This window comes from Capsaspora owczarzaki (assembly GCF_000151315.2).
Source record: "Capsaspora owczarzaki ATCC 30864 unplaced genomic scaffold supercont2.2, whole genome shotgun sequence".
In the NCBI taxonomy this organism is placed as follows: domain Eukaryota; class Filasterea; order Ministeriida; family Capsasporidae; genus Capsaspora; species Capsaspora owczarzaki.
In genome coordinates this window covers 1,879,045-1,902,417 of record NW_011887293.1, presented here as the reverse complement: position 1 = coordinate 1,902,417, position 23,373 = coordinate 1,879,045, and the positions used below count along the sequence as shown (strand labels likewise).

Genomic DNA, 23,373 nt, shown 5'->3' with positions numbered 1-23,373 from the left:
TTCATGTTATTGTAGATCTATGTTTTATCTATTTCAGCCACTCTTCCATTTCTTCCAATGAGTGACATTACCATTGTTGTCTCCGATCCCGAGAAGCACGGCAAGTTCTTCCTTCCTTGCGACGATTCTTCCAATTTCCTCCCTTTTCCCCAATCCATCCCCCTTCCAATGCCAATCCCACCAATCCTAAGCCTTCCCACCAATTTTTCGTGTGTGTTTCGTTGGTCTGCCTGTGCATCTTGTCGTCGCTGCACTCGTTGGTGACGTTGAGCGAACCAACGGGCCGGGGCGGTTCTCAATTGGAACTGACTTCTGCGATCTCACAATTCGGCCCCAATCGCGATTGGTTCTCTGTTCGCTGCCGTTGCCTTGCTGGCGACGACCATCGCGAACCACATTGGAACATTGGAGTGCTCAGTTGGTGGGGAGTCGGGGTGGGGAGGGCTTTTTGTGTTTCTGTGCTTGTTGATGCTCACTGGCTTCGGTTTGTGTAGGCGACGGGCTCGACGCGTATGTGAGCTACAAGGTGTCCACCAACGTAAGTGCCGCCGCTTTGAGGAGACAGTTTGTTCGAGATTGACAAAGCGCGAGAGAGAGACAGTTCGAGAGAACGAACAATCACTCACTATTGCATTGCATTGGATATGGACTCGGACACAGACGACCCGGTCGGGCTTCCAGTCCAACTCGTTCTACGTTCGACGCCGCTACCAGGACTTTCTTTGGTTGCACACGCGTTTGCAGGAACTGATGCCGCACGTCGTTGTGCCTGTAAGTGTCGGGTGATTGGCATTTCCGACTTGGCTGGATCGATACAAACTTTGACGTACTAAACGTTTGCTGATGGACCGACACTCTGGTTTGATCGCTCATAGCCGCTCCCAGAAAAGCAAGTGATGAAGCGTCTTGCTCGCTTCGACCCCGATTTTCTTGAAAAGCGCCGGCTCGGACTCCAAAAGTTCCTCGATCGTGTCGCGACTCACTCGATTCTGTCGAGCAACACTGAGTTTCAAACCTTCCTCGAGGCTGCCACATGGGTATGTAGGCACAATGTGGATACCTTTTGGTCTATACTGGATACTGGATTGGCCCTTCATCACTGACGGCAATCTGGCTTGTTGTTTGTCGTTTCTCATTCCTTTCGTCCCAATAGGAAATGACCTCCGCCAAGAAGCGCGGCGGCGGTTTGTTTGCCTCGCTCGGCGATTCGTTCAAGAACCTTGCGGCCAAAATGATTTTGAAAAACCCTGACGAACGATTTGTTGCCATTGCAACTTATTTCACGGATCTTTCGGCGCGCCTGACCGCGTTGGACAAGATTAACACTTCCATTTCCAAGCTTAAGACCGGTATGTGGGTCAGGATGCACTGGATTGCATCGTCTGTCGTTTGGATGTGGTGCTGAGCTCGAAATTTACTCCTCCACTTTAGACTATGCGACCGACGTTGCCGAGTTTGGCTCCGTTTTCACCCTCATCTCGAATTTGGAGACGGAGTTGTGCAACCCCTGCGTTGCCGTTGCTGGCAAGATGGAGTCGCTTTCAACCTTGCTGAAGGATTTGGTACGGAACATTTGGCGTTTTGTTTTTGCCATCGGTTTTTGGTTTACTTTTGATTAACTCTTCTCTGTTGTCTCTTTGTTCTTTTTGCCTTTGCAACAGGCATTGCAAGAGGAAGAAAACTACGTCATGGCCTTGCAAGAGTACTTGCAATACGCAGAAAGCGTTCGTGTAAGCAGAATTGAGAAAACAGCCCCCGTATCCTCCCATTGTTGCGTGCTTTGAAGACTAACTGGAGCCAACTACCATTCCCTCCTCCCTCCAGCTCTTGCTCAAACGCCGCGATGCGCTTCAATTGCACTGCGAATTGATCGCCGAGGAGCTCGAGAAGAAGCGAACCGAAAAGGATTCCGTGGAGCGCTCGGATCAAAAACGCTCGTTCGGCACCATGATGGGCAAGGATCCCAATGCCGTCAAGCAGGAGAAGGTGAACAAGCTGGAACAACAAATTAGCGAACTGCAGGAGGCAGTCGAAAAGGCCAACGACGAAAACCTCTCGGCCAACGAATCCATTCTTGCCGACATTGATCGCTGGCACATTACCAAGAAGGAAGATCTGAAGGCCATCTTCTTGGCCATGTGTGACGTGCACATCAAGTCATACCAAGAGGTGAGTTTCGTTGTTTTTTTTTTTTTTTTTTTTTTTTTTTAATGTGTTGGCTGCAGGGCTTGCGTTCTGAACTTGAAACCGCTTTTCGTGTTCTTACTTTGACGGGATGTGCTTGTTTTTTGGTTTCATCGTGCGCAGACGATCAGCGCTTGGGAGTCTCTTCTTCCGCAACTCGAAGCAATCCCGAACTGAGTTGTGTTTCTGAATGCCTTGCTTTGTGTGTTTGGTCGCTTCTTCCGCTGCTCGGTTGATTCTTTATGGTTGTATGTCGCGCCTGTCGTCGTTTTACGTCGTCTTTTGGTGCTTTTGCTTGTACATGTCCTGCATGCTTCCTTGTCATGCGCTGTCAATTTCTCTTGATCCATTTTTTTTTTCTGCAAACCAGTGTAGAGTCGTTTGCGCAGTTCTATCATTTTCTATCTCTCTGTTTTCTGTTCAGTTCTCTCCCAGGTTTCTCAGTTTGCTCACCAACACCAGTCTTAGATCTGCAAACTTTTTTTTTTTTTTTTTTTTTTCCTCGCTCGCTTGTTGGACTTTGTTCGCTCAAAACCGATTCCTTCGTTTCCTCGTCTTTGATTTCCGTCGCCTCTCCGTTGGTCGCCGCCTCGTCAATCGTGCTTTTGAACAAGAGGTCCCCCCCCCCCTTTGCGTTCTATAGATATTCTGAAGTGGACCAAAAACAAGCAGGGAGAGAGAGAGTCGACGACGACTGCCAGCGAGGTCATCACCGAGCACTCAATCTTCCCCGCAGCAGCGCAACCCCAAGAAGCGTCAAAGTGCCATTCGTAGCTTCGTCGCTCCATCTCTTGCTTTGCGTCGAGTCCTGCAAACTGTTGGAGCTCAAGCGCACAGGAAGAGACTCGAATCGCATTGGGGACGATCGACATTGCCACCGCTGCTGCTGCTGCTGCTTGTCATCGTTGACGTGGTCCTTCTGCCTCGTCTGCTGCCTCGACTGCCGAATCGCCAACGCTGCCACCGCGCACAACACATGCACAGATGCAGCACCGCCAGGTAATATCCATCGCGGTCATCGTGGCGGTGGTCATTGCATGCGGCGTGCTCTTTGCCGAGTACTTCAAGCCAGCCGTCATGTACATGCGTAACGCCCATGGCATGAGTGCGGCGGTCGTGTTTGCAGCACTGTATGTGTTTGTATCGCTGCCGATCGCCTGGGGCTTTATCATTGTCAACTTTGCCGCGGGCTACCTCTACGGCTTTGGGCTCGGGTTTGCCATGAATGTGGTTGGCGGGACTCTCGGTGCCACGCTCGCCATGCTCGTCTGCCGCAAGATGTGCTTGAATTTCGTCCGACGGAAGGTGGGCGAGAATCCCCAGTTCCACGCTGTCATCCGAGTTGTGGAGGGCAAGCAAGGCCTGAAAATCATTGCTCTCACTCGGCTCACTCCCATCCCCTACGGCCTGCAAAACGCCTTGTTTGCGGTATGTTTAGCTGATGGGTGCCGTGTGTAGATGTGTTGTTGGTGTGCAGCTGTTTTTTTAGAATAGTTGTTGCGCTGGCCCCACTCAATTTCTTTCCCCCATCTTTCGGTCTGTCTGTCTGTCTGCAGGTGGCGAAAATCGACGTTTCCCTCTTTGCTACAGCCACCTTTGTGGGCTTGATACCAACACAACTGCTCAACTCGTACTTGGGGTCGTCGTTGCAGCGCATGGAAGACATTTTTGGCCGAGGCGAGTCTCCGATGCAACAGTACCTGCTCCTCGGCGGCCAGGTGGTGATTGGCATCATTCTCACGGCCTTTGTTTGGCGGCATTCCAAGAAAGTGCTGGATGACGCTTGTCAGATGCCAGACGACTCGCTCCCTCTGCAGCAACTTCAGCTGCAGGAGCGAGAACGGCTCCTCGAGGCCAATCTCAACGATCTCGAGGCCCAAGACGGCATCAGCAGCAGCACGCCGCCTCATCGTGCGGACGGTACTTCAGGCTCGCCACAAAGCCGCTCGACGGGAGAGCTCACCGAAATTGTTCTCATGTCTGGCGGGAATTCGACGACTCCGGCAAGCCTATACCCGTTGTCCATCCCTGGCACGGCCATGCACCACCACAACCACCACCATGCTCATAGTCAACTCCAGCATCACAGTCCCGGCAGCACTACTGCTGCTGCTGCTGCTGCTGCTGCTGCTGCTGCTGCTGCTGCTGCTGCACCTCCTAGCCACGCCTACCAATCGCAAATGTCAATGTCAGCCGCCGTTGATGCTTTCGGGCATTTACCAAGTCGGCCGACATCGCCGCTTTCTGCTGCAGATCATTTCAACCCGCTGGGATCGGGCTTATCAGGATTGCGTTGATTGACAGTTGCGCGTTGCGTTTTTTTGTTTTTTCTTTTGGTTATTCAACAAATTTATAACTCTACCTCCCACCTGGCATGCTCCCTTTCGATGCTACAAAACGCGGCATTCGTCGATTTGGTCGCTGTGCTTGTGGCGATCTGGTCAGCTAACATATCGCATCATTTGACAAACGGAAACGTGAGCGATCGCTTACCTCGGAACAATCTTTGGAATCTTTGGAATCTTTGGGTGCGAAATACACCCTCTATTCTCGAAATGAAAAACGAATGCTCTCGACAATGTTTAGGCAGAGTGCTCAGACACCCTCAGAACGGCTGACTGGGACTTTTGCACTCTGAAAATCTTTGGCTGCTCACGCGAGATGCAACAAAATCGTCAGTTCAAAATCAACTCAAGGAGTACCCCCTTTTTCTTTTCTTGCTCGTCGCCCAATTCAACCTTCACCTTTTCAGTGCAATGCACAATGCAAAATGCAAACCTCAACTCAGTCATCGTTCTTTCCATTTGACCCTCGTTCAGAAAACCAACAAGAAGAAGATTTTTTTTTTTTTCTTGTTGCGTCTTCATTGGTTTTCTGTCTCGCCACTCTTCTTCCTCTTCCTCCTCCTCCTCCTCCTCAGCGCGCCAAGCTTGTTCTCGCAAACAAAGAAAACCATGATGAGCGGATTCCCAGCCACCGCGGTCATGGCCTCGGCGCTCGACCCGACCAACGCGGCGGCGCTGGAAGACCTGCTCAACGTTGTCCCCACTCCGCACTCGGACACGAAGCCGCCGTACCCATACGCCGCCCTCATTGCGCGCGCCATCCACGACTCGCCCGAGCGCCGCCTCACCCTCAACGAAATCTACAAGTGGATTGAGGAGAACTTTCCCTACTACAAGGAGCAAGACCACTCGTGGAAGGTAAAAAAAAAAAAAAAAAAAAAAAAAAAAAAAAAAAAAAAAAAAAAAAAAAAAAAATCAGCTCCGACATTGCCAACATTGGAAGCTGCGATTTCGCTGCCCGGCGACCCTGCTCTTTGGGTTGGCCATTCGTTTCTAAGCGGGAGGTTGGAACAAGAATACATGGTCGTTGTTGCTTTTGCTTCCTGCAGTCACGGCTGCAGGCGAACAAGCGAAACTGCGTCGCTCGGTGGTTCGGTTGTGAAACGCTGCGAATCTCCGAACGAAAAAAAAAAAAAATCTTTTTCTTTTTTTTTTTTCTTTTTTCCTTGGGGTTGTGCTTGGTGTGCATGCTTGATTGCGCACCGGCCCATTTCACGCTCTGGAGTGTGTTTCTATGGCGCACGAAGGGGGATACGGTCGAGCGGCGCGTTCGTCGGGGTTGCACCGAGCAACAAAGCCAAAGGCCGGCTAAAAACCAAAAAAAAAAAAAAAAAAAAAAAAAAGAGGGTGGATTCGTATAGGTTGAATGGTGTTTTGAGGTACTGCCGTTACGTGCGAGTTCACCCTCCGTTCCCGTGACCCCCGGGTTTTGCTGCTTTTTTTTTTTTCCTGCTTTTTTTTTTTTTGTGCAACACCCCCCTTTTTTCGCTTGCTCGGGTTCGCTCACGCGTTCCACTGTCCGCCACGGGGGTCAACCCACCCACCCGCTCACTGCTTCTGCGCGACTCGGTGGCAACATGGGGGGGCAAGTGGCCTGTGCGTGTTGCTGGCGGTCTGTGCCGGGCCGTCCTCGTCTGACGCGCTGGCAAGACACGGCCGCGCGAGCGCTCCACTCCAACAAAGAGTGTCGAGAGTGTCGCGCTCACACGCATCTATTTCCATTTCTATTTCCCCGGACATTCCTTCACACAAACACCAAACACTCTTCCTCTCGCTTTCTGCACAAAACAATACCTCGAATGCCTTGCGTTGCTCCGTTGCTGCCTGCAATGAGAACCGAAAGAGAACGGCCTCAACTCGCCGCAACTCGCGCTTTTTTTTTTTTTTTTTTTTTTCTCCCTTGTTTCAGAGAATTTTTTTTTTCTTTCTTTTCGCTCGTGACAGGGTACACTTTTGAAACTCGTTCTCGTTTCTAGTGAGCATTTTTCGTATGATTTTTTTTATTTTTTAAAGAATCCGTCCGCCTCGTTCGCTTCTTCCTCCTTCGGCTTCTCCTTTTTCCCTCTTTCCTGCCTTCCTCGCTGTAATACGTCTTTGTATTGTCCTCGCTGTAATACGTCTTTGTATTGCTCTTTCTTCCTGCTCGCTTGCTCGTCCTCCGCTCTTTGAGCGAATCCTCAATTTTTATTTTTATTTTTCCGACTTTTTTTCTCAAAGCATGGCTTTTTTTTTTTTTTTTTTTTTTTTGATTTTTTAACTTTCACTTACTTTTTAATCATGCACCGCTACTTGACAACCTCGCGTTCGTTCTTGTCACGCCACAACCATCGGCACCAACTCGACTCGTACCCTTTTTGTTATTTTGCCTTGTTCATGTCATGTGCATCATGTTCAACTCTCACCCCCTTGGTTTGTCTGTGTGTGTGTGGACAGAACTCCATCCGGCACAATTTATCGCTTAAAAAGTTCTTTTTAAAGGTCGCCAAGGCCGTTGACGACAAGGGAAAGGGCGCATGGTGGATGCTCGACTACGAGCAGCTCGAGTCCATGGACCGCATCGGTCGCAGGCGGTCGGCGTCGGAAACGGGTGTGCGCCCCAGCACCCGCATGATACCAACGAGCCTGCTTCCCATGGCGGCTTCGGGCGTCGCTTTTGGCGGCGATGCCATGCTTTCGCCGGCGACGCCGGGGTCCAGCGCGCCGTACGGCATGCCTGGCGGTGACTTTGCGCAGTCGATTGGGTCGCCCAATAAAGTGGCAACCTCGACAGGCTTCCACCCTTCCCCAAAACGCCGAACGACCTCAGTCAGCATCATGCCCATGTCTGGCATGTCTGGCAACGGCTACTTTAGCACCAGTGCGCCCACTCCGCAGTGGATGGTACCTGATGCGAGCGGCGTTCTGGCTGAAGAGAACCACAGCCTCGGTCCTCTCCCTGTTTCCGCGCCAAACGAGTCGCCGGTTCGCGCCACTGCACGCTCACGCCGGGCAAACAGCGTTCTTGATGCCTCCAGCCAGTCGTTCGATGATAGTGGCAATATGTATGCAATGATGACTCTGCATCCGCCACAGCACTCGACCGACCGAAACCATCACGCACAACAGCAGCAGCAGCAGCAACAACAACAACAGCAACAACAACAACAACAACTACAGCAGCAGCAACAACAACAGCATCAGCAGCAGCAGCAGCAGCAGCAGCAGCAGCAGCAGTACCAACTCGCCCAATACCAGCAACTACAGCAAGCCCAGATGCAACAACACCACGGAAAGTTCATGAGCGCGCCAAGCACCCCGGCCCCGTCGCAGTTCGCCCCTCTTCTTGCCGGTGGTGGTGGCGTGCCTGTTTCTCACAGTGGCACGGCGACTCCCCATCCGTACGGCTTTGGTGTCAACAACTACTCGCTTGCGTCGACTGCAACAGCCAATGCAACAACATTCACCGATGACCACTCTCCTGATGAGCACATGTTCGAGTCCGGTGCGTTCTCTCTGGACCACATCTCAGGAGAGGATTTGGAGGCAACAATTGCTGCAGCGGGACAGCTCGATCCCAGCACAGATTTGATGTCGGCAATCGGGGACAACCTGTTTGAAGGCAGTGATTTGATTTCCGACCAGCCGCTGTCGGCCAGCATGGATGGATTTTCGTCCCAGACGCTGACGGATGCTACTTTGCGCAGCGTATCGACAGGCCTCGCGTACTCTGCTTCGTCCAGCGGTCGAAGCACGCCCGTGAACACGCCCCAGGTCGCGACTACGACTGGCACCCGCGGTCGCAAGTCCTCGCTCCGTCTCAATTTGAACGCGTTCGGCGAAGGAGCTGCTTCTGCCGCGTTGTCTGCCTCTCTGTCGGCACCGTCCGCCATTTCTCCTGCGGCAATCCCCGAACAGCCGTCCGCTGCGGCGCACCAGGCATTGCGAGGCACTGGCATGGCAGTGACCACTGCTGCCTCGGCTGCTGCGCCCGCTCAGCAATCGTCCCAGCTGGTCAAAGGATCTGGCAACCGAACGGTGGTCTCGCGCCAGCACTCGGGAGGGGTCACGTCCTCGCGCTCAATGTCGACCGCCTCTGACAACATGCTGACTGGCCATGCTGGATACATTGATGCTCTCGACATTGGACACACCCCTTCCTCCTTCAGCGGCAGTAGCACTTCCACCAACGGGAACAGCTCGGTCAGCATTGGATCGCTTGCCGTGAGCCCAACATCCATGTCCTACCCTGCCGTCGACTTCTCTGCCAACCTGCAACAGTATCTGCCCGAAGCAGACTACATGATTGGTGACGACGAGTTGACTGGAGGCGTGACCGATCTCGACTGGAATGACATTGGCAACCCGGCCGATCCGGACTTGCTATTACTGGATGCTCGCCACACCGCACATCCCGCCGAGCAACAACACCACTACTCGTCGTCGTATGGCCAACAGCAACAGCAACAACAACAGCAGCAACAACTGCTGCAGCAACAACATCAACAGCACCACTCTGCGGGTCGCTCGTCGTTCTCTTCTGCCGGTCTTCCAAACAAGGCCCAACCGGCCCCGCCAGCCATGTTGTCTTCACCCGGCCGCCTGCAAATGGCCAGCCCAGCAAGCATGCCTTTCTCCACTCCATCCCACACCTCGCACAGCGAGCATTCCGAGTCTTCGTCTGGTCTTATTACCCCACGCATGCGCCACGCGAACGATTCGTTCGACGCTGGTCACTCTCAGTTTGGCAACCTCCATTTTGCCACTGGTTCCGCGAGCGAGCAGCTGATGCTTGATCATTCCGACCTGCCGTCGTCTCTGCTACTGGCCGACTATGAGTCGCTCTCCAACCTGGGTGCCTTGCCCAATAGTGGTGAGATGATGGCCAATGGCTTGTCGGATCTCGATTGGGGGCAGTGAACAGTGACGTTGTTGCCTCAAGCAACCACCGCCGTGGAATTGCGACTGATTGCTAGAGAGATGTCGCAATTTTTTTTTTCCTCTCTCTCCCTCGAGTTTTTGGACACTCTAATTCTTTGAAACAAGCGCTGCATTCAATTGCAGTCGCTCTCCTCTGCCTTGTCTTCATTTTACTTGATAATTCTTTCTTCTGTACTTTGCCTTTTGATTCTTCTTCTTCTTCTTCTTCTTCCTTTTTTCGGCAACCAATCTCTGCCTTGTACTTTGCTTCCTTCCTCTCCCCCCGTACATTATTGTTTTCAGTTTTTTAGTTTGGTTATTTTGTTTTTCTTCTTCGTTGGTTTGATGGTTCTCAGGCTCGACCTCCTCGAGCTTTGCCCTCATGTCGCGGATCATTTTCTCGCGCTCTGGAGACCGATACAGTACTTGTTTCGTGCTAGCTGTAGCCAAGTCGCGAATCCATGCATTTTGTGCGACAACCGTTTGGTCGATCGGCCGGACGCTTGTTACGCGCGGTGTTGTCGCGTTCGTCGTTGCTTGTACTTGTTCTTTGTCGTTTCGAGTGATTTGAGCCGTTTTTGCTAGCATGAACAAACAGATTTTTCGTCTTTGAGTGGATGATGAAATGTTCAAACCTCGTCTGAACATCTCGTTGACAGTGGCCAAACAAGTGCATCACCAAAGAAGGAAAGGAGAACGAGGAGAACGAAGCATGTCAAAACATGCACTCGGTTTGGCAGTTGCACGGATTGATTGTGATCTCAGATCAAGGGCCTTGCTTTGTCACCAGCAAGCGGAAGTGCGCTAATTGCTGACGCATCGCATTCATCCGACGGGTCGGATTTTGTGTTGTTTGTTTGTGGTTGTGATTGTTGTTTGCTGTTTGTTGTTGTGGTTTCTGTTTGTTTGTTTGCTCGCCCGATGACTTTGCTCAATCCCGATGACTTTTTTCATTCGCGCGCCGCCGCCCAATCGTCGCTCCTGATGCAAGATCGCTCTTTTAGACCTATTTCTCTTTGTTCATGTCGCTGAATTTCGCCATGCTTTTTTCTTGGATTTTGTGCAACAACTCGGATTAGTGCGGCTTGGAAACGGGTCATTCTTTTTTTTTTTTTTTTTGTCGAATTTTTATTGTTTATTTTTCTTTTTTCTTTTTCAAATTTTAAATTTGTTGTTGTTGCGTTGCGACACAATTCTGCACTCCCTCACTAGCTCCGCCCTCCCTCACTAGCTCCCTTCCAAGCCCCGCTCCCCGCATTCATCATGACGGTCATCGCGTGCGAGTGGCCGTACATGACGTTCCCGGCGTGCAACCAGACGTTTGCCGAGTTTATGGGCTCGACGTACACTGGGTATCAAGTAGTCTTTTGCCTCCTCTTCATCCCGCTTTTCCTGGTGACGCTTTGGCAATATCTGCTCGCCATTCAAAAGCAGCACTGGTCCTTCAATCCGGGCCAAGACGTCCAAGTCCAGATTCTCACTCTCCTCGTCATTGGCACCGCCACCATGGTTGTTCGCGCTGCCGACGTCTACGGCTGGGCCGGCAACATTTCCATCTACGTGAATAGTAAGCGATTCGCCGCCGCTGCCGGCTTTGCTTCGGCTTTCTGTTCTGCTTTCTCTGTCTCTCTGTCTCTCGCTCTCTCTTATGTTCGATTCGTTGTTCCGTGTCCTCTTGTTGCAAGCTCTGGAAGGGCGTGGTGAGGAACTGATGGTGTGGTTGGTGCGGTTTTTTTCCTATCTATCAAACCGCACCTTTCGAGTGAGTGCGCGGTGGAGCTGTTTTTGGGGTTTGAGCCAAAAAGGAGCGAGTCTGCGTCACAACAAACACAGGGGCTTCCAACACAACACAACAAACACACGCATACAAACACACAGGCAACACTCGACAAACAGCTTTGTGCTTCTGTCGCTGGCAGCGTGACAGAGAGGAGCGGGAAGAACGTGCCGAGATCGAACTCGTACTCTTTTTTGAGTACTGTATTTGTGCGTTCGTTTTTGTGTGCTCAGGGCCGCGCCTCCCACGCCCCATCTCCTTGCCCTCTGCACTCTCGGGCTCTGATCTGCCTTACTCCTTGCACTCTTTGCCTGTGCGCCTCTCCCACGTCCTTCCACGTCACAGCTGGACTCAAAAAAGAAAAACGGATCTTCATTCACACTCGCAAAAAAAAAAAAAAAAAAAAAAAAACTTTAAAAGCGCTCCAACACCAATCAACGCCATTCCTGGAACGATGGGCACATTTTTGGGTGACAAAACCAGACGGTCCGAGCAGACCAGGTCCCATCGTTGGTGTGAGGCTCGAGTGGGACTTGCAAGGTGTTCACTGTGAGATCCGTTGACGAATGGACGAGCCGAGGGAATTTGAAATTTTGGAACTATTTTATATGATTATTTTTGTGATTTTTTGTGAATTTTTTTTTTTTTTACTTTGTTTTTGTTCGGCGTTTTGTCTGTTCCTTTTGCTTCATTTGGGGTGGTGGTTGGTGTTGAGAGCCCTCGACTCGTCACTGCTATTCATCACCCTCTCTCTCTCTCTCTCTCTCTCGTGGCTCGTTCATCGCCCTTTTCTCTCTCTCTCTCTCTCTTACTTTCTCGCTTTCTCGTCACGCCCCGTCGCCCGACCGCCTGACTTTTGGGATGGTCACGAAAAGCGATATTATCCGTTTTGTCGTTTTCTTTTCTCATCCTTCTCTCTCTCTCTCTTCGGGTCGCTTTGTTTCGTTCTCTTCCCCCCCCCCCACTCCCCCGCCTCCCGTCACTTTGACGCATCCTCGCGTCGCGTCCTCCCCAGCATCACGTTCTGTTGTTGTGCGGGCTTTTATTTTTTCTCCCCTTGTTGCTGCGGCAATTAACGCAATTAACGCGATTGTTGATTTTAAGTTTCTCTTTTGTTTTTTGTTTTTTTTTTCTTTTGTTTTTGTTTTCCTACGACAACAAATGCGTGGGCAACAAACTCGAACTGGGAGGCGTGTGTGTGTGTGTGGCATTTTCCCACCAAGATCAGACAGTGCATCGGATTGACGCTGGAAGAGACGAGTTGGAGTGTTGATGTTGGTGGAGTTGACGACAACTCGTCACCTCACCTTACCTTCCTTCCATCCGCTGCATCCCCGCCTTTTCGTGACTAACCCATGCATTTTTCGTTCGTTTCGTTCGCTTGTGCTTTTTTTTGTCAGACCTCATGTACGACATCGGGTCGGCGGCAGGCGTCTGCTGCGTGTTTGTCATTGTCTGGTCGTGGTACTCGTTCCTGTCAAAGTCGACCTTCAAACGCACCACCAGCAAGCTCCCGCGCCTGTTCTACCGCGGCAGCATCATTGTTGTCTGGATTACACAAATCGTCTGCTGCACGCTGCAGTACAATGCCGGCATCTACTGGCAGGCAGTCATCGTCAAGTATGCCATCACCAACGCCATCATGTTCTCGTGGCTTGTGTTTGGCTTTTGGTATGGCCTGCAGATCTACCGCATGCTGGTGATTGCAGAGAAGAAGTTTGGCAAACTGTCAGAGTCGACTGCTGGGTCGTCGCATGCGCGCCCTCAAGCTGCCGATGTGAGTGGCGAGGAAGCCACCGAGGAGGAAGTAGCTGAGGAGGACGACGACGATGCCGATGTCGAAGCAGGCACCGCGCAGCAGCCGAATCCCAACAACCGCGCGTCGGGTGGCTCGCTCCGACTGAAGACAAACCCCGCCGTTGCTGGTGCTGCCGCCGCCCCAACAGCTTCCAAACACAAATCATCGCGCACCTCGCGGTCCACCGGCGGCAATAATGGAGAGGGCATCCGCTCGCGAAGACGCGCGCGTGCCATTCGCAAAATCTTCGCCCTCTTGCGCATCATGATTGCCGTCCTCGTCGCATGCGTAGCCGTCCTCATTTGGTCCATCTCGTCCAACGCATCCTCCCAGTACGACCTGAAGGTCGATGGCAAGCCGCTGGAAGTGCCCACCGGCTCCTTCTCAATGGTCACCCCTGGCCTTTTCGACTATGTGCACTTTATCGCCTTTTGCGTGCTGCTGCATGCATACCGAGTCACTGGTGCGCAGGAGAAGCCTGTGACCCAGGACACAACCGAAGATACTGATCGCAACTCGACGCTCAAGTCCTCGCAAAAGCGACGCAAGGCAAATCGCGACAGCTTTGACCGGAGCGAGTATCCCAGCCAATACGAAAAGTCCGTCGCGCAACCAGAGCCAGCTCCCGCGACGTCGTCGCAGTCTGACTTGATTGTGCATTCGGTCGCACCGAGTTCGCCCAAACAAACACCAAGTTCGCCCAAAAAACAGCATGCCGCTGTCGAAGCTCAGTCGCTCGAATCGCCGATGCAAGGCGCGGAGGATTTGCAAGATGTGGTTCTTGAGATTCCCGATGAAGTTCGGACTTCTGAATGAAAAGCCACTTTGAAAACGCTAGCAATTTTTTTATGCGACAATCCGCCCTGCTAGCCGTGGCGTCTCACCTGTTTATACGGCTACAAACGTTGTTTTTTTTGGTCTTGTTGTGTTTGTTTTCTCGCTCGTTGTCGGTGCTGTCTGTTGTTGTTGTTGTCGTTGTCGTTTTTACTTTCTTTTCGATTTGTTTTTGATTTGCTTCGATTTGTTTTGTTGTTTGTCTCGTTGCGTTGTTGTTATTGTTGCGGTTGCAGGTTGGCCTCAATCTTTTGTGTCGTATGTTTTTCTTTGTGCTTTTTGTTTTTCTTCCTCGTTGTATTAAGAGTACAACGATGGATTCAATTTCAAATATTTTCATTGATGTCAATTTACTCGAACAATAGAACTGAGACAATGAAGAACAGAACAAACACAAGTATCATCGAAGAGAAAAAACCAGGAATCAGAAACGCCCACAGAATACACCGGAAGGGAGAGGGAGAGCGAGGGGAAACAAAATACAGGAATGAAACCAAACAAGACAATTGAAGAAAAAGAGGGAGGAGGGCCTGAAAGTCAACCTGGCCGATTGGATTACGCCTTGAACGGGATGCCACGCTTGGGCACGTACGGAATCTTGCGCTCCACCATGGTGATGCAGTCAATGATGGGGCAGACGCTGGCGCAGAGCGTGCAACCAGTGCAGTCCGAGTTGACGGTGGGCAGATGCGTCTTGGGGTCAAAGCGAATCGCTTGGTAGCCAGAGTCGTTGCACGTCATGTAGCACTTGCCGCAGTTGATGCACATCTCCTCGTCAATCAGAGCAACCACCTGCTCCTTGTTGGACAGGTCGCCGTAGGTGCCGATGCGCGGCACAGCCAGACCGATAATGTCGGCGATCGACGTGGGCACTTTGGAAGCCGGGGGCAGCTGGCGGTTTGGGAAGTTGGCCGGGTCGAGAAGGTTGACAGTCTTCTTGTGCTCGGCCACAATGCGCTCGCGCTCCTCCTTGAATGCACCAAAGTGCGGCAAGTGCTTGCCAGTGAGTCCGGGAATGGTGGTGTCAACAGGCTTGCCCTTCTGATGGCGCACAGTCGGCTTGCTCTGGCCATCCCAGCCCGCAAGGTCGGACCGGCCCTTCATGTAGAGCAGGGTCTTGAGGCCCGTAATGTAGTCTTGCACAACGGTAAAGTCTTGGTTTTGAACGGAAGAGCAGATCTGGACGACAGATGCACCCGCGTGCAGGAACTGGAGAGCAGCATCGGCCGAATCGATACCGCCGGTCGCAAGAATCGGGAAGCCGGGGAAGTTGCGCGAAATGGCCGAGACCGCCTTGAGGGCAATCGGACGAATGGCGTTGCCGGAAACGCCACCATAGGTGGTGCGCTTGTCGTTGCCCACGCCGGGCCAGGCGGTCGCGTCACCCTTGAGGTGCATGAGGCCCGAAACGGTGTTGGTGGCAGTGACACCAGTGGCACCGCCCTCCTTGGCAGCGCGAGCAATGTCGACAATGTTGGTCACGTTGGGCGTGAGCTTGGCAAAGAAGGGAACCTTGATGGCGCTGCGCACCCACTTGCAAATGTTGCGCACAAGCTCGGGATCTTGGCCGCAGGCCAGGCCCATGCCGCGCTCGCCCATGCCGTGGGGGCACGACAGGTTGAGCTCGAGAGCGTCGGCACCGGATGCCTCGGCCATCTTGGCCAGCTCAATCCAGTCCTCACGGTTGAACGAGCACATGATGCTGGCAATGACGACGTGCGCAGGGTGGTCGCGCTTGAGCTCGACAATGGACTGGCACCAGTAGGCGGCGCTCTTCTCGCTAATCAGCTCAATGTTCAGGAAGGCACCCTGGCCCGGACCGAACGAGTGGCCAGACGTGGTGCCGCGCACAATGCGTGGCGACACGTTGGTCACGCAGTCCTTGTCCAAGGAGAAGGTCTTGGTGAGGGCAAAGCCCCAGCCAACCTCGAACGAGCGTCGGATCATGGCCGAGGTGGTGGTCGGTGGCGCAGAGGCCAGGCCGAAGGGGTTGATAAAGTGCACGCCAGCAACGTCCACCGACAGGTCGATCTGGTCAATCTCGGTGAAGAACTGCGGCAGCATCGGCTTGGCGGAAATCGGAATGCCGTGCAGCGACTGCAAGTACTTGTGAATGTGCCACGACGCCTGCTTGCCGTCGTTGACAGACTCGACGGTGGTCTGAGCGACGCCAGCAACGTCGCCACCGCAAAAGACCCAGGGCTCGGAGCTTTGCATGGTCTCGCGGTCCACCTCGGGCAAGCCCCACGAGTTGAACTTGAGGGGAGCGAGGCCCTCCATAATGTTGCCATCGCCCAGACCAGAGCCAAAGGCGGAGATGATAAAGTCGCACTTGAGACGCATGGTCTGCTCCTCGTCCTCAGTCCACTTGCCGTCAAAGTCAACCTCGGTACGGCAGAGCTCCAGGCCGCGGATCTTGCCCTCCTTGACAATGACGTTGCGGGGGGAGGCGAACGGCAGGAACTCGCACTTTTCCTCCTTGGCAAGGTCAACTTCCTCGGGCACGGCACGCATGTTGGTGAATCCCTTGCGGAAGACGACCGTCACGCGCTTGGCGCCGCAGCGGAGTGCCGAAGTCGCGCAGTCGAACGCCGTGTCGCCAGCGCCGAGCACAATCACGTTGCCGTGGAGCGGAGGCAGCGCGTTGGCGGCCGACTTGCACCCGCACATGCCGGGCTTGCTTGCCTTGGAAACGAGCGGCAAAAAGTCCTTGGACGTGTAAAAGCCCTCTGCTTGGGTGAGCTTGTCAAAGATGGGGACGGTCTTGGCCTTGGGGAGACCAACGCCGACAAACACGGCCTCGTAGCCGTCCTTCTGGAGCGACTGCAGCGTCAGGCCCGAAGCGACGCCAAAGGGCTTCTCGTACTCGACCTTGACGCCGAGATCCTTCATGAGTTGGACCTCAAAGTCGACAACGTCGTACGGCAGACGGTACTGGGGGATTTCAGACGAGGACAGACCGCCGTGGAACTTTTCCTTCTCAAACACGGTGAGGTTGGTGTAGCCGAGGCGCGCAAGGAAGGTGGCGCAGCTGACCGAGGCCGGGCCGCAGCCAATCAGAGCAATCTTGGCACGGAAGCTTTCGGGGAGCTGGCTGACGGGCGTTGCTGAAGGGTCGCGGATTTGGCGCACGCCCATCGTCTTGAACACCTCCGTGGCAAACTGCTGCAGGCCGCCAATGTTGATGGCACCCTCCTCCGATGCCGCAAGGTTGCATCCACCCACGCACAAATCGCTGGTCGGGCAGATCATGCCGCAGGTCAAACCGAGCGGGTTGTCCGAGAAGATGGCCTTGGCAGCGCCATAGTAGTTTTTGTTTGAAATGCTGCCAATGAACGACTTGACGTCGAGCTGCGTCGGGCAGCTCTTCTGGCACGGAGCGTCGGCGCACTTGAGGCATCGCGAAGCCTCCCGCAGCGCAGCGCGCTCGCTCAGCGTTGTGTGCTTGATGTCGTCAAAGTTGTTTTCCAAGTTGGATGTGGCGCATCCCTGTCGCAAAAAAAAAGTTGTCGAAGAGTGGAACATGAGTAATGTGTTTTCAACTGAAGAAGGTTGAAAGAAAGAAAAAAGAAATCAAAAGAGAAAAAAAAAAAAAAAAAAAAAACGAGAAAAAAGCATGGCGCGACTTTCATATTTTTTTTTGTTGATATTTTTTTGTTTTTTTCCATTATCTTTTTATCGCTGACTGATATCGGACACGAACGTTGAGCTCGGCAGGTCGATGAGAAGCCGAGGGTCCACAAGAGCAAGTGGTAGGCATGCATTTGCACCACAGAAGAAGTGTCTGCACACTCGGTCGTGTCGTACGAGCCAAGCATGCAAGGCACAAAGCAAGAAAAGGAAAGGAGGAGGGGGAAAAAAAAAAAAAAAAAAGGCCAAAAATAAAAAAAAATCCCACCAAAAAAATGTGGCTGAAAATGCATCGTCATGTCGTCGCCCTTTGCACAGGATGCAGGATGGCAAGAAGAGAAACGGCATATTGTCGAAACAAGCATCATCATCATTACACGAGTTTGGTGAAAGAGAATGTCCGGAAGGGCGCAAAGGGGGGGGAAAAACAAAAAACAAAAAAAAGGCGAGTTCGACTGGATTGTTTCGAATGAGTGTGTCGTGGCAGGACTGTTTCCGCGTCTGCAGACGGACAGCGGAGCGCCACGACTCCAGGCGCGGGATGGCGAGGACCGTCGGAATCAACTTCTAATGACGACGGCGACGGTGACGACGACATTGACGACGAACACTGTTGGATGAATCTTTTTTTCCTTTTTTTTTTCTTTTTTTTTCTTTTTTTTTCTTTTTTTTCTTTTTTTTTTCTTTTTTTTTTCTATTTCTTTTTTGGTTGTTGAGTTGTCTCATAGCGCTTACCTCGCAGTCCTTGGTCTGATTGCGCTTCCAGTACTTGCGGTTCTTCTTGGTGGTCGAGGTCGACACGAGCGACGCCGACGTGAGTGGTCGCGGGTTGAGCGCAAGAATCGCCTGCCAAAAAGCACAAGCAAAAAAAAAAAAAAAAAATAAATAAAAATACGCACAACTTGTCAATCCAACAAAACTGCAATTGCTCGGCTAGGCGCGTCTCTCCATTCAAACAACGGCAAAAGTACATGATCACACGAGGTCCCCCACAACCATGACACACAAATCCCCCTCCCCCAAAACACAAAAAAAGACAGCTCATGATGATCGCACCTCAATATCAGGCAGATCTTTGGATACTTCGCCGTAAGACATGACGAGAATAAAAAAAAATCAAGAATGAAAAAAAAAAAAAAAAAAGTAGGAGTAGATCGAAAAACGAATGATGGCGGAACGATTTTGTTGAAATGGAGCAAAAGCAAAAAACAAAGCAATCCAGCATGATCTAGAGAATCGATGGATCATTGTGCCATTGCTGCTGGCGAATGGAAGGGGTTTTCGGTGGTGGGAATATGGGAAAAAACAAAAACCAACGCGAAATGGAAGAAAGCGCTGTGCTTTGACTGGATGTTGCACCAAACTGACATTGAGGTGAAATAGAAGCATTCTGTACTGCAGAAGCAACATACAAAAGAGACACGCAACAAAAGCACAGAACGCGCTCGCAATAGATTATCACAAATTCAACAGCAAAAACGAAAACAACAACAAACAAAAAAGAGTCCATCAGGGCGTCAAGTAGACACTCTTGACATGACTTGCTTTTGACATCCACGCTGCTGCACAAAAGAGCGGTCGCACAGTGAAAATGCGGGCCACAATAAGTGCAGCATGGGTTTTTTTTTCCAGTCAGCCTCCATGAAAGGTTTGGGCCAACGCGCTTCATCACTACGGTTCACAAACACACAGGCAAACCCAAGTCGCCGGTGCTGCTACCCGAACAAAAGCAAACAAGAAGAGTTCCGCCGACAGACGAGAAGGAGAAAAGGGAGATACGACCAAGAGAAAGAAACCGTCCTGTGCTGCTTTCGAGAGAACGGTGGCGAAAGCCAAAAGGCAACGGCTAAAAACAGGCACAATCTTGGCTGGAAAAACCAAAGTTGAGAGAAAAAAAGAAAGCAGAAAAACAAGAAAAGAAAAAAGGAGGAAACGCTTGGACCAGCAATACACCCGCCGCAGCAGGCTGCCTTCCAAGCATTTACCTGGATCAACCACCAGGGGCGCATGGCACGTTCATACTTGATGCTACGCCGGAAGATGGAGAGGACAAGACAGTGAGCACACAGAATCAAGACAAAAATGTCACAAAGAACTTTGCACGTACAGCCACCGAGCCGTCCAATGCGTCGATCGTCGCCAGGATTGCCGCCGCCGCGCCCATCAAACTTGCGTCGCTCTTGCCCAACGGATGACATGCTGTGGCCTTTGGTAGGCTGAAGGGGCAGAAAAGCAAAAAGAGCAGAAGAAAAGCACGTCAGTGAGCCCAGTCTTGCCAATCATGACGCCCCTACTCGCGCCTTCACATGTCATGTCAAAAACATACTTGGAACATTGTCTTGAAGCTAGCAGAGCAACGCCCGATGAGGACACAACAGCACAAGCAGAGCGGGAAAAGTGATTGGGTTTGAAGTGAGCGAAACGAGCCACGTCGCACCAAGAGCCGACAGCCATCTTGCCACATGCAACATACAAGGTCACGAAAAAGTCCAGAATGGCCCAGAGGAAGGCGACGATGGCCTTCAGCGGCGAGCGGCGTTGCTCGACTTGGCCGGACGCTGAAATGTAGGGCATCTTGTGGTCCCTGTCCGCTCTTGAGAGGGGAAGGCGGAGGGGGGGGGAATGGAAGAGCGGCTGTCCTGCAAGATAAGAAGGAGATGGCAAAACGAGCGACGACAGGTGAGAGACGAGAGGGCGACGGCGAGAGGAGAAGCGACGGAAGAGAGACGATGACGAGCACAAGCGGTGAAGCGGTGATTCAAGTTCCACAGTGAGCAGAAGATGACCAAGCGTTAAACTGTGAGTCATTGCGTCACACACACACACAGAATGGGACGCGAAACGAGCAGTCGAACAACAGAAAGAAAACTTACGAACGGAAAATAAAAAAAGACTGGAAAAACGATTGAAAAAATAAAAATAAAAATATTACAAAAAAAAAAAAGGTTCATTCTTCATTTTTTTTCTTTATTTTTTTTTTTCCTTTCTTTTTTGGTAAAGTATTTTGTTTGCCTCTTCCCTTTGATTTCGTGTGTTGTCTCTGTCGCTTCAAATGCGAGTGCGATCCGTGCTTGCATTCGGGATGGAGTGGACGATTTCGAGTGGGGGGTGGGGAAGCGGGATGGGGAGAGTCAGCCAGCCCCAGTCGATGGAACATGTGTTTCTGTTATTATTGAGCCATTTATTTTGCTTGGCTTTTTTTTCTTTTTTTTTGGGTTTGAAGCTGGTGCTCGCTGCTCTTCTCGCTTTGCCTTTGTGGGCTGCCGCGGCATGGCTGCTGAGACCTACAGCGAGCTGGAACCAGCTGCCAGCCTGATGGTGGGGCTGGGCCATCGAGTGCTCGGTCAGCGTGCAGCCAGCAGGCAACGGTGTTGCACTGGCTCCTTTTTTTTTTTTTCTTTTTCTTTTTTTCTTCTTCTGCGATGCGTCGGATCTTTTCCTCGTGCGGCTCCTCCCGCGTCGTCTCTCTGGCATTTTGGCAATTTCCCCTCGTGTTCTGCAACTTGCTGTCTCTGCTCTGGCTGCTCGCTCGTCTTTCGCTCCGACAAAGCAGAAAACAAAAGTGCGATGACTAAAGGAAAAACAAACGCAGCGATTTTGTTATGGCCTTTGTTTTTTTTGTTTTTTTTTTTTTTTTTGTTTGTCTTTGCTTTGTCTTTGCCCTTTGCTTTGCTGTCGCTCTTCCTTGGGCTGTTGGCGACAACAAACGACATCTCTCTCGCACGTTAGCGTTTGTGCGTGTGCGGGGGCCACCGCGGTGTCAGTGGAGGGCTGGAGCCCAGCTCGACGAATCAAGCGCCGGAACATAACGCGTCGCAGAGCTCGAATTAGCTTTTTTTTGCTTTTTTTTTTTTTTTTTTTTGGGAAGCAGCAGCTTTGTCAAGGAAGAGGCTGAGCAGCATGCGACAAGGGGTGGGAGGTGGAATGGATTGGGACCATTGCATAGGAATGGTTGGCGAAGAGATTCGTGGTGGTGGTCGTCGTCCCTGTGTCACAGAAAAAAAAAAAAAAAAAAAACACCAATGGAAAACCATTGAAAAGAAAAACAGTTTTCATTCAAAAAAACAAAACAGCAGAAAAAAAAGAAAAAAAAAAAAGAACGCCTCTGCATTGGTGCAGGTCGTGGGGGAAATCCCATCCTCACAGCAAAGCAGCGAAGAGTAGAGCTTAGAAGATCGGGTCTAGGGAGCACGGCGGGGAGCAAACAAACCGAGCCGAGGGAGACTGTCGCCGCCGTTTTCCGCTCCACCTTCACCATCGATCGATAGCGCAGTGCCCCACCACACACTCCCAGAACCAAATGTCAATTCACTGGTCCTGGTGATTGTCGTTGTGAAGCGAAGCAGCGAGTGGGAGTAGCCCTTTTCCACATTTTCGTGCGCTTTCCACCTTTTGATTTCACATTCATTCATTCATTCATTCCTACCTCTGTCTTGGTTTCAAATCTGCGCAAATCCCACCTCATCACACGTTTGGCTACATGTTGCATGATCGTTTCATCTGATCTTTGGTGTGTCTCCTCTGGTCGTCGCTCACTCACCGTGCTTTTTCAATTGCGTCTTTCGAAATACAGATCACCTTTTTGCCTTGCTTCTCGCCATAGCCACGCTCATTCTTTGTTTCAAACAATGACCGACATTAAGATTTGCGTCGTCGGATCTGGCGGTGTCGGCAAGAGCTGCGTCACTGTCCGCTTTCTGAAGCAAAAGTTTGCCGAATACTACGATCCCACCATCGAAGAGTCGTACCGCAAGCCCGTCACTGTCGACGAGAAGGACTACGAGCTCGAGATTGTCGACACAGCCGGACAAGACGAGTTTGCCAGCTTCCGCGACTCGTCTCTCGATTACGGCGATGGTTTCCTCCTTGTTTTTGGCATCAACTCGCCCAGCAGTTTTGCCGAGCTCCAAGAGCTCCGAAAGAAGATTTTGCTCATGAAGGAGGCTGACTCGTATCCCATGGTCATTGTCGGCAATAAGAAGGTTTGTGTTGCCCCTTGTTTCTCTCTTTGATCTGTTTGTTGTTGTTTTTTTTTCTTGTTGTTGTTGTTGTGCATCTCTTGCTCACTCTCTTCGACTGGATGCGGTAGGATTTGCCACCAGATCAACGAACAGTCAGCGAGGCGGAAGTTCAAGCATTCTGCGAATCCATCAACTGCCCATATTACGAGACTTCCGCTAAGGTATGTCGATGATTGCGCATCGTCGCTCGATTTGCGCGCACCTTTCTTTTTGTCTTGTTTTGTCTTCATGTGCTTTCCTTGCTTGTGATACTTATTCTGTCAACTCTCTTCTTCATGTAGACCGGCTTGAACGTTGAAGAGGTCTTTTTCGAAGTTGTCCGCCAAATCCGAAAGTCAAAGCCCGAGCTTAACAAGCCAGGCGCAGCAGTCGCCGAAAAGAAGGAAAAGAAGGGGGGCAAGTGCACGATTCTCTAACGCGTCGGCTCAACACCTTCAAATCCGTCATTCTTTTATGCTGTGACTCGGTCGTGTGTTTGTCTTGATGCTTCTTTTGTTCAGATTTTTTTTTGTCCGCTTACCACCCTTCTTTCTCTTTGTCCTTTTCTGACTTTCTTTTGATTGTGTGTTTTGTCCCGTTTGGGATGCCGTTGTGTGCGACTGTTGCCGGTTTCGTGGGGAGCTGGCGATAGCCTGTTTTTTTGTTTGTTGTTGTTGTTTGTTGTTTTGTTGTTTTGTTGTTTTTTGTGTGTGGTTGCCGTCCTTTGATTTTGACCTTATGTCGTTGGGTTGTTACTTTTGAGTCAACACCCTTCGATACTGAAAGTCGCGCTCAAAATGCCCACATTTGAGTGACACTTTGTGATTGCTTTGTTTTTGGTTTTGTGTTGTGTTTTTGTCTTCTCTGGCAGGAATACACACTTTGCCCGCGCATTCCTTGGTAGCAGTG

General features: G+C 51.4%; 7 protein-coding genes across 7 annotated transcripts; 5 read left to right on the top strand and 2 right to left on the bottom strand.

Moving 5' to 3' along the window:
- The first annotated feature begins 47 nt into the window (after window positions 1-47).
- Window positions 48-2,589, top strand: CAOG_01768 (sorting nexin 7). Its single transcript, XM_004364579.2, has 9 exons — window positions 48-100; window positions 495-538; window positions 661-771; window positions 876-1,037; window positions 1,154-1,349; window positions 1,432-1,562; window positions 1,662-1,730; window positions 1,825-2,169; window positions 2,308-2,589. Exons 1-9 carry the CDS (start codon window positions 58-60, stop codon window positions 2,359-2,361), a joined length of 1,155 nt encoding a protein of 384 aa, XP_004364636.2. The 5' UTR covers window positions 48-57; the 3' UTR covers window positions 2,362-2,589.
- Window positions 2,590-2,659: 70 nt separating this feature from the next.
- On the top strand, window positions 2,660-4,596 carry CAOG_01767 (hypothetical protein). Its single transcript, XM_004364578.2, has 2 exons — window positions 2,660-3,612; window positions 3,741-4,596. Exons 1-2 carry the CDS (start codon window positions 3,169-3,171, stop codon window positions 4,479-4,481), a joined length of 1,185 nt encoding a protein of 394 aa, XP_004364635.1. The 5' UTR covers window positions 2,660-3,168; the 3' UTR covers window positions 4,482-4,596.
- Window positions 4,597-4,981: 385 nt separating this feature from the next.
- Window positions 4,982-10,521, top strand: CAOG_01766 (hypothetical protein). Its single transcript, XM_004364577.2, has 2 exons — window positions 4,982-5,387; window positions 6,963-10,521. The coding sequence occupies exons 1-2, from the start codon at window positions 5,139-5,141 to the stop codon at window positions 9,423-9,425; spliced, it is 2,712 nt and encodes a 903-aa protein (XP_004364634.2). The 5' UTR covers window positions 4,982-5,138; the 3' UTR covers window positions 9,426-10,521.
- A 27-nt stretch (window positions 10,522-10,548) lies between these two features.
- On the top strand, window positions 10,549-14,209 carry CAOG_08546 (hypothetical protein). The gene is made up of 2 exons (XM_011271826.1): window positions 10,549-10,992; window positions 12,603-14,209. Exons 1-2 carry the CDS (start codon window positions 10,689-10,691, stop codon window positions 13,814-13,816), a joined length of 1,518 nt encoding a protein of 505 aa, XP_011270128.1. The 5' UTR covers window positions 10,549-10,688; the 3' UTR covers window positions 13,817-14,209.
- Window positions 14,172-18,614, bottom strand: CAOG_08545 (hypothetical protein). Its single transcript, XM_011271825.1, has 3 exons — window positions 18,521-18,614; window positions 18,200-18,310; window positions 14,172-17,323 (listed from the first exon to the last, which is right to left on the bottom strand). The coding sequence occupies exons 1-3, from the start codon at window positions 18,560-18,562 to the stop codon at window positions 14,390-14,392; spliced, it is 3,087 nt and encodes a 1,028-aa protein (XP_011270127.1). The 5' UTR covers window positions 18,563-18,614; the 3' UTR covers window positions 14,172-14,389.
- Window positions 18,615-19,454: 840 nt separating this feature from the next.
- CAOG_08544 (hypothetical protein) lies at window positions 19,455-20,038 on the bottom strand (the record flags this gene model as incomplete). Its single annotated transcript, XM_011271824.1, has 4 exons — window positions 19,455-19,492; window positions 19,572-19,680; window positions 19,791-19,809; window positions 19,938-20,038. The coding sequence occupies 4 exons, from the start codon at window positions 20,036-20,038 to the stop codon at window positions 19,455-19,457; spliced, it is 267 nt and encodes an 88-aa protein (XP_011270126.1).
- A 392-nt stretch (window positions 20,039-20,430) lies between these two features.
- Window positions 20,431-23,357, top strand: CAOG_01762 (rasG protein). Its single transcript, XM_004364573.2, has 4 exons — window positions 20,431-20,458; window positions 22,038-22,446; window positions 22,554-22,646; window positions 22,767-23,357. The coding sequence occupies exons 2-4, from the start codon at window positions 22,093-22,095 to the stop codon at window positions 22,899-22,901; spliced, it is 582 nt and encodes a 193-aa protein (XP_004364630.1). The 5' UTR covers window positions 20,431-20,458; window positions 22,038-22,092; the 3' UTR covers window positions 22,902-23,357.
- Window positions 23,358-23,373: the final 16 nt, after the last annotated feature.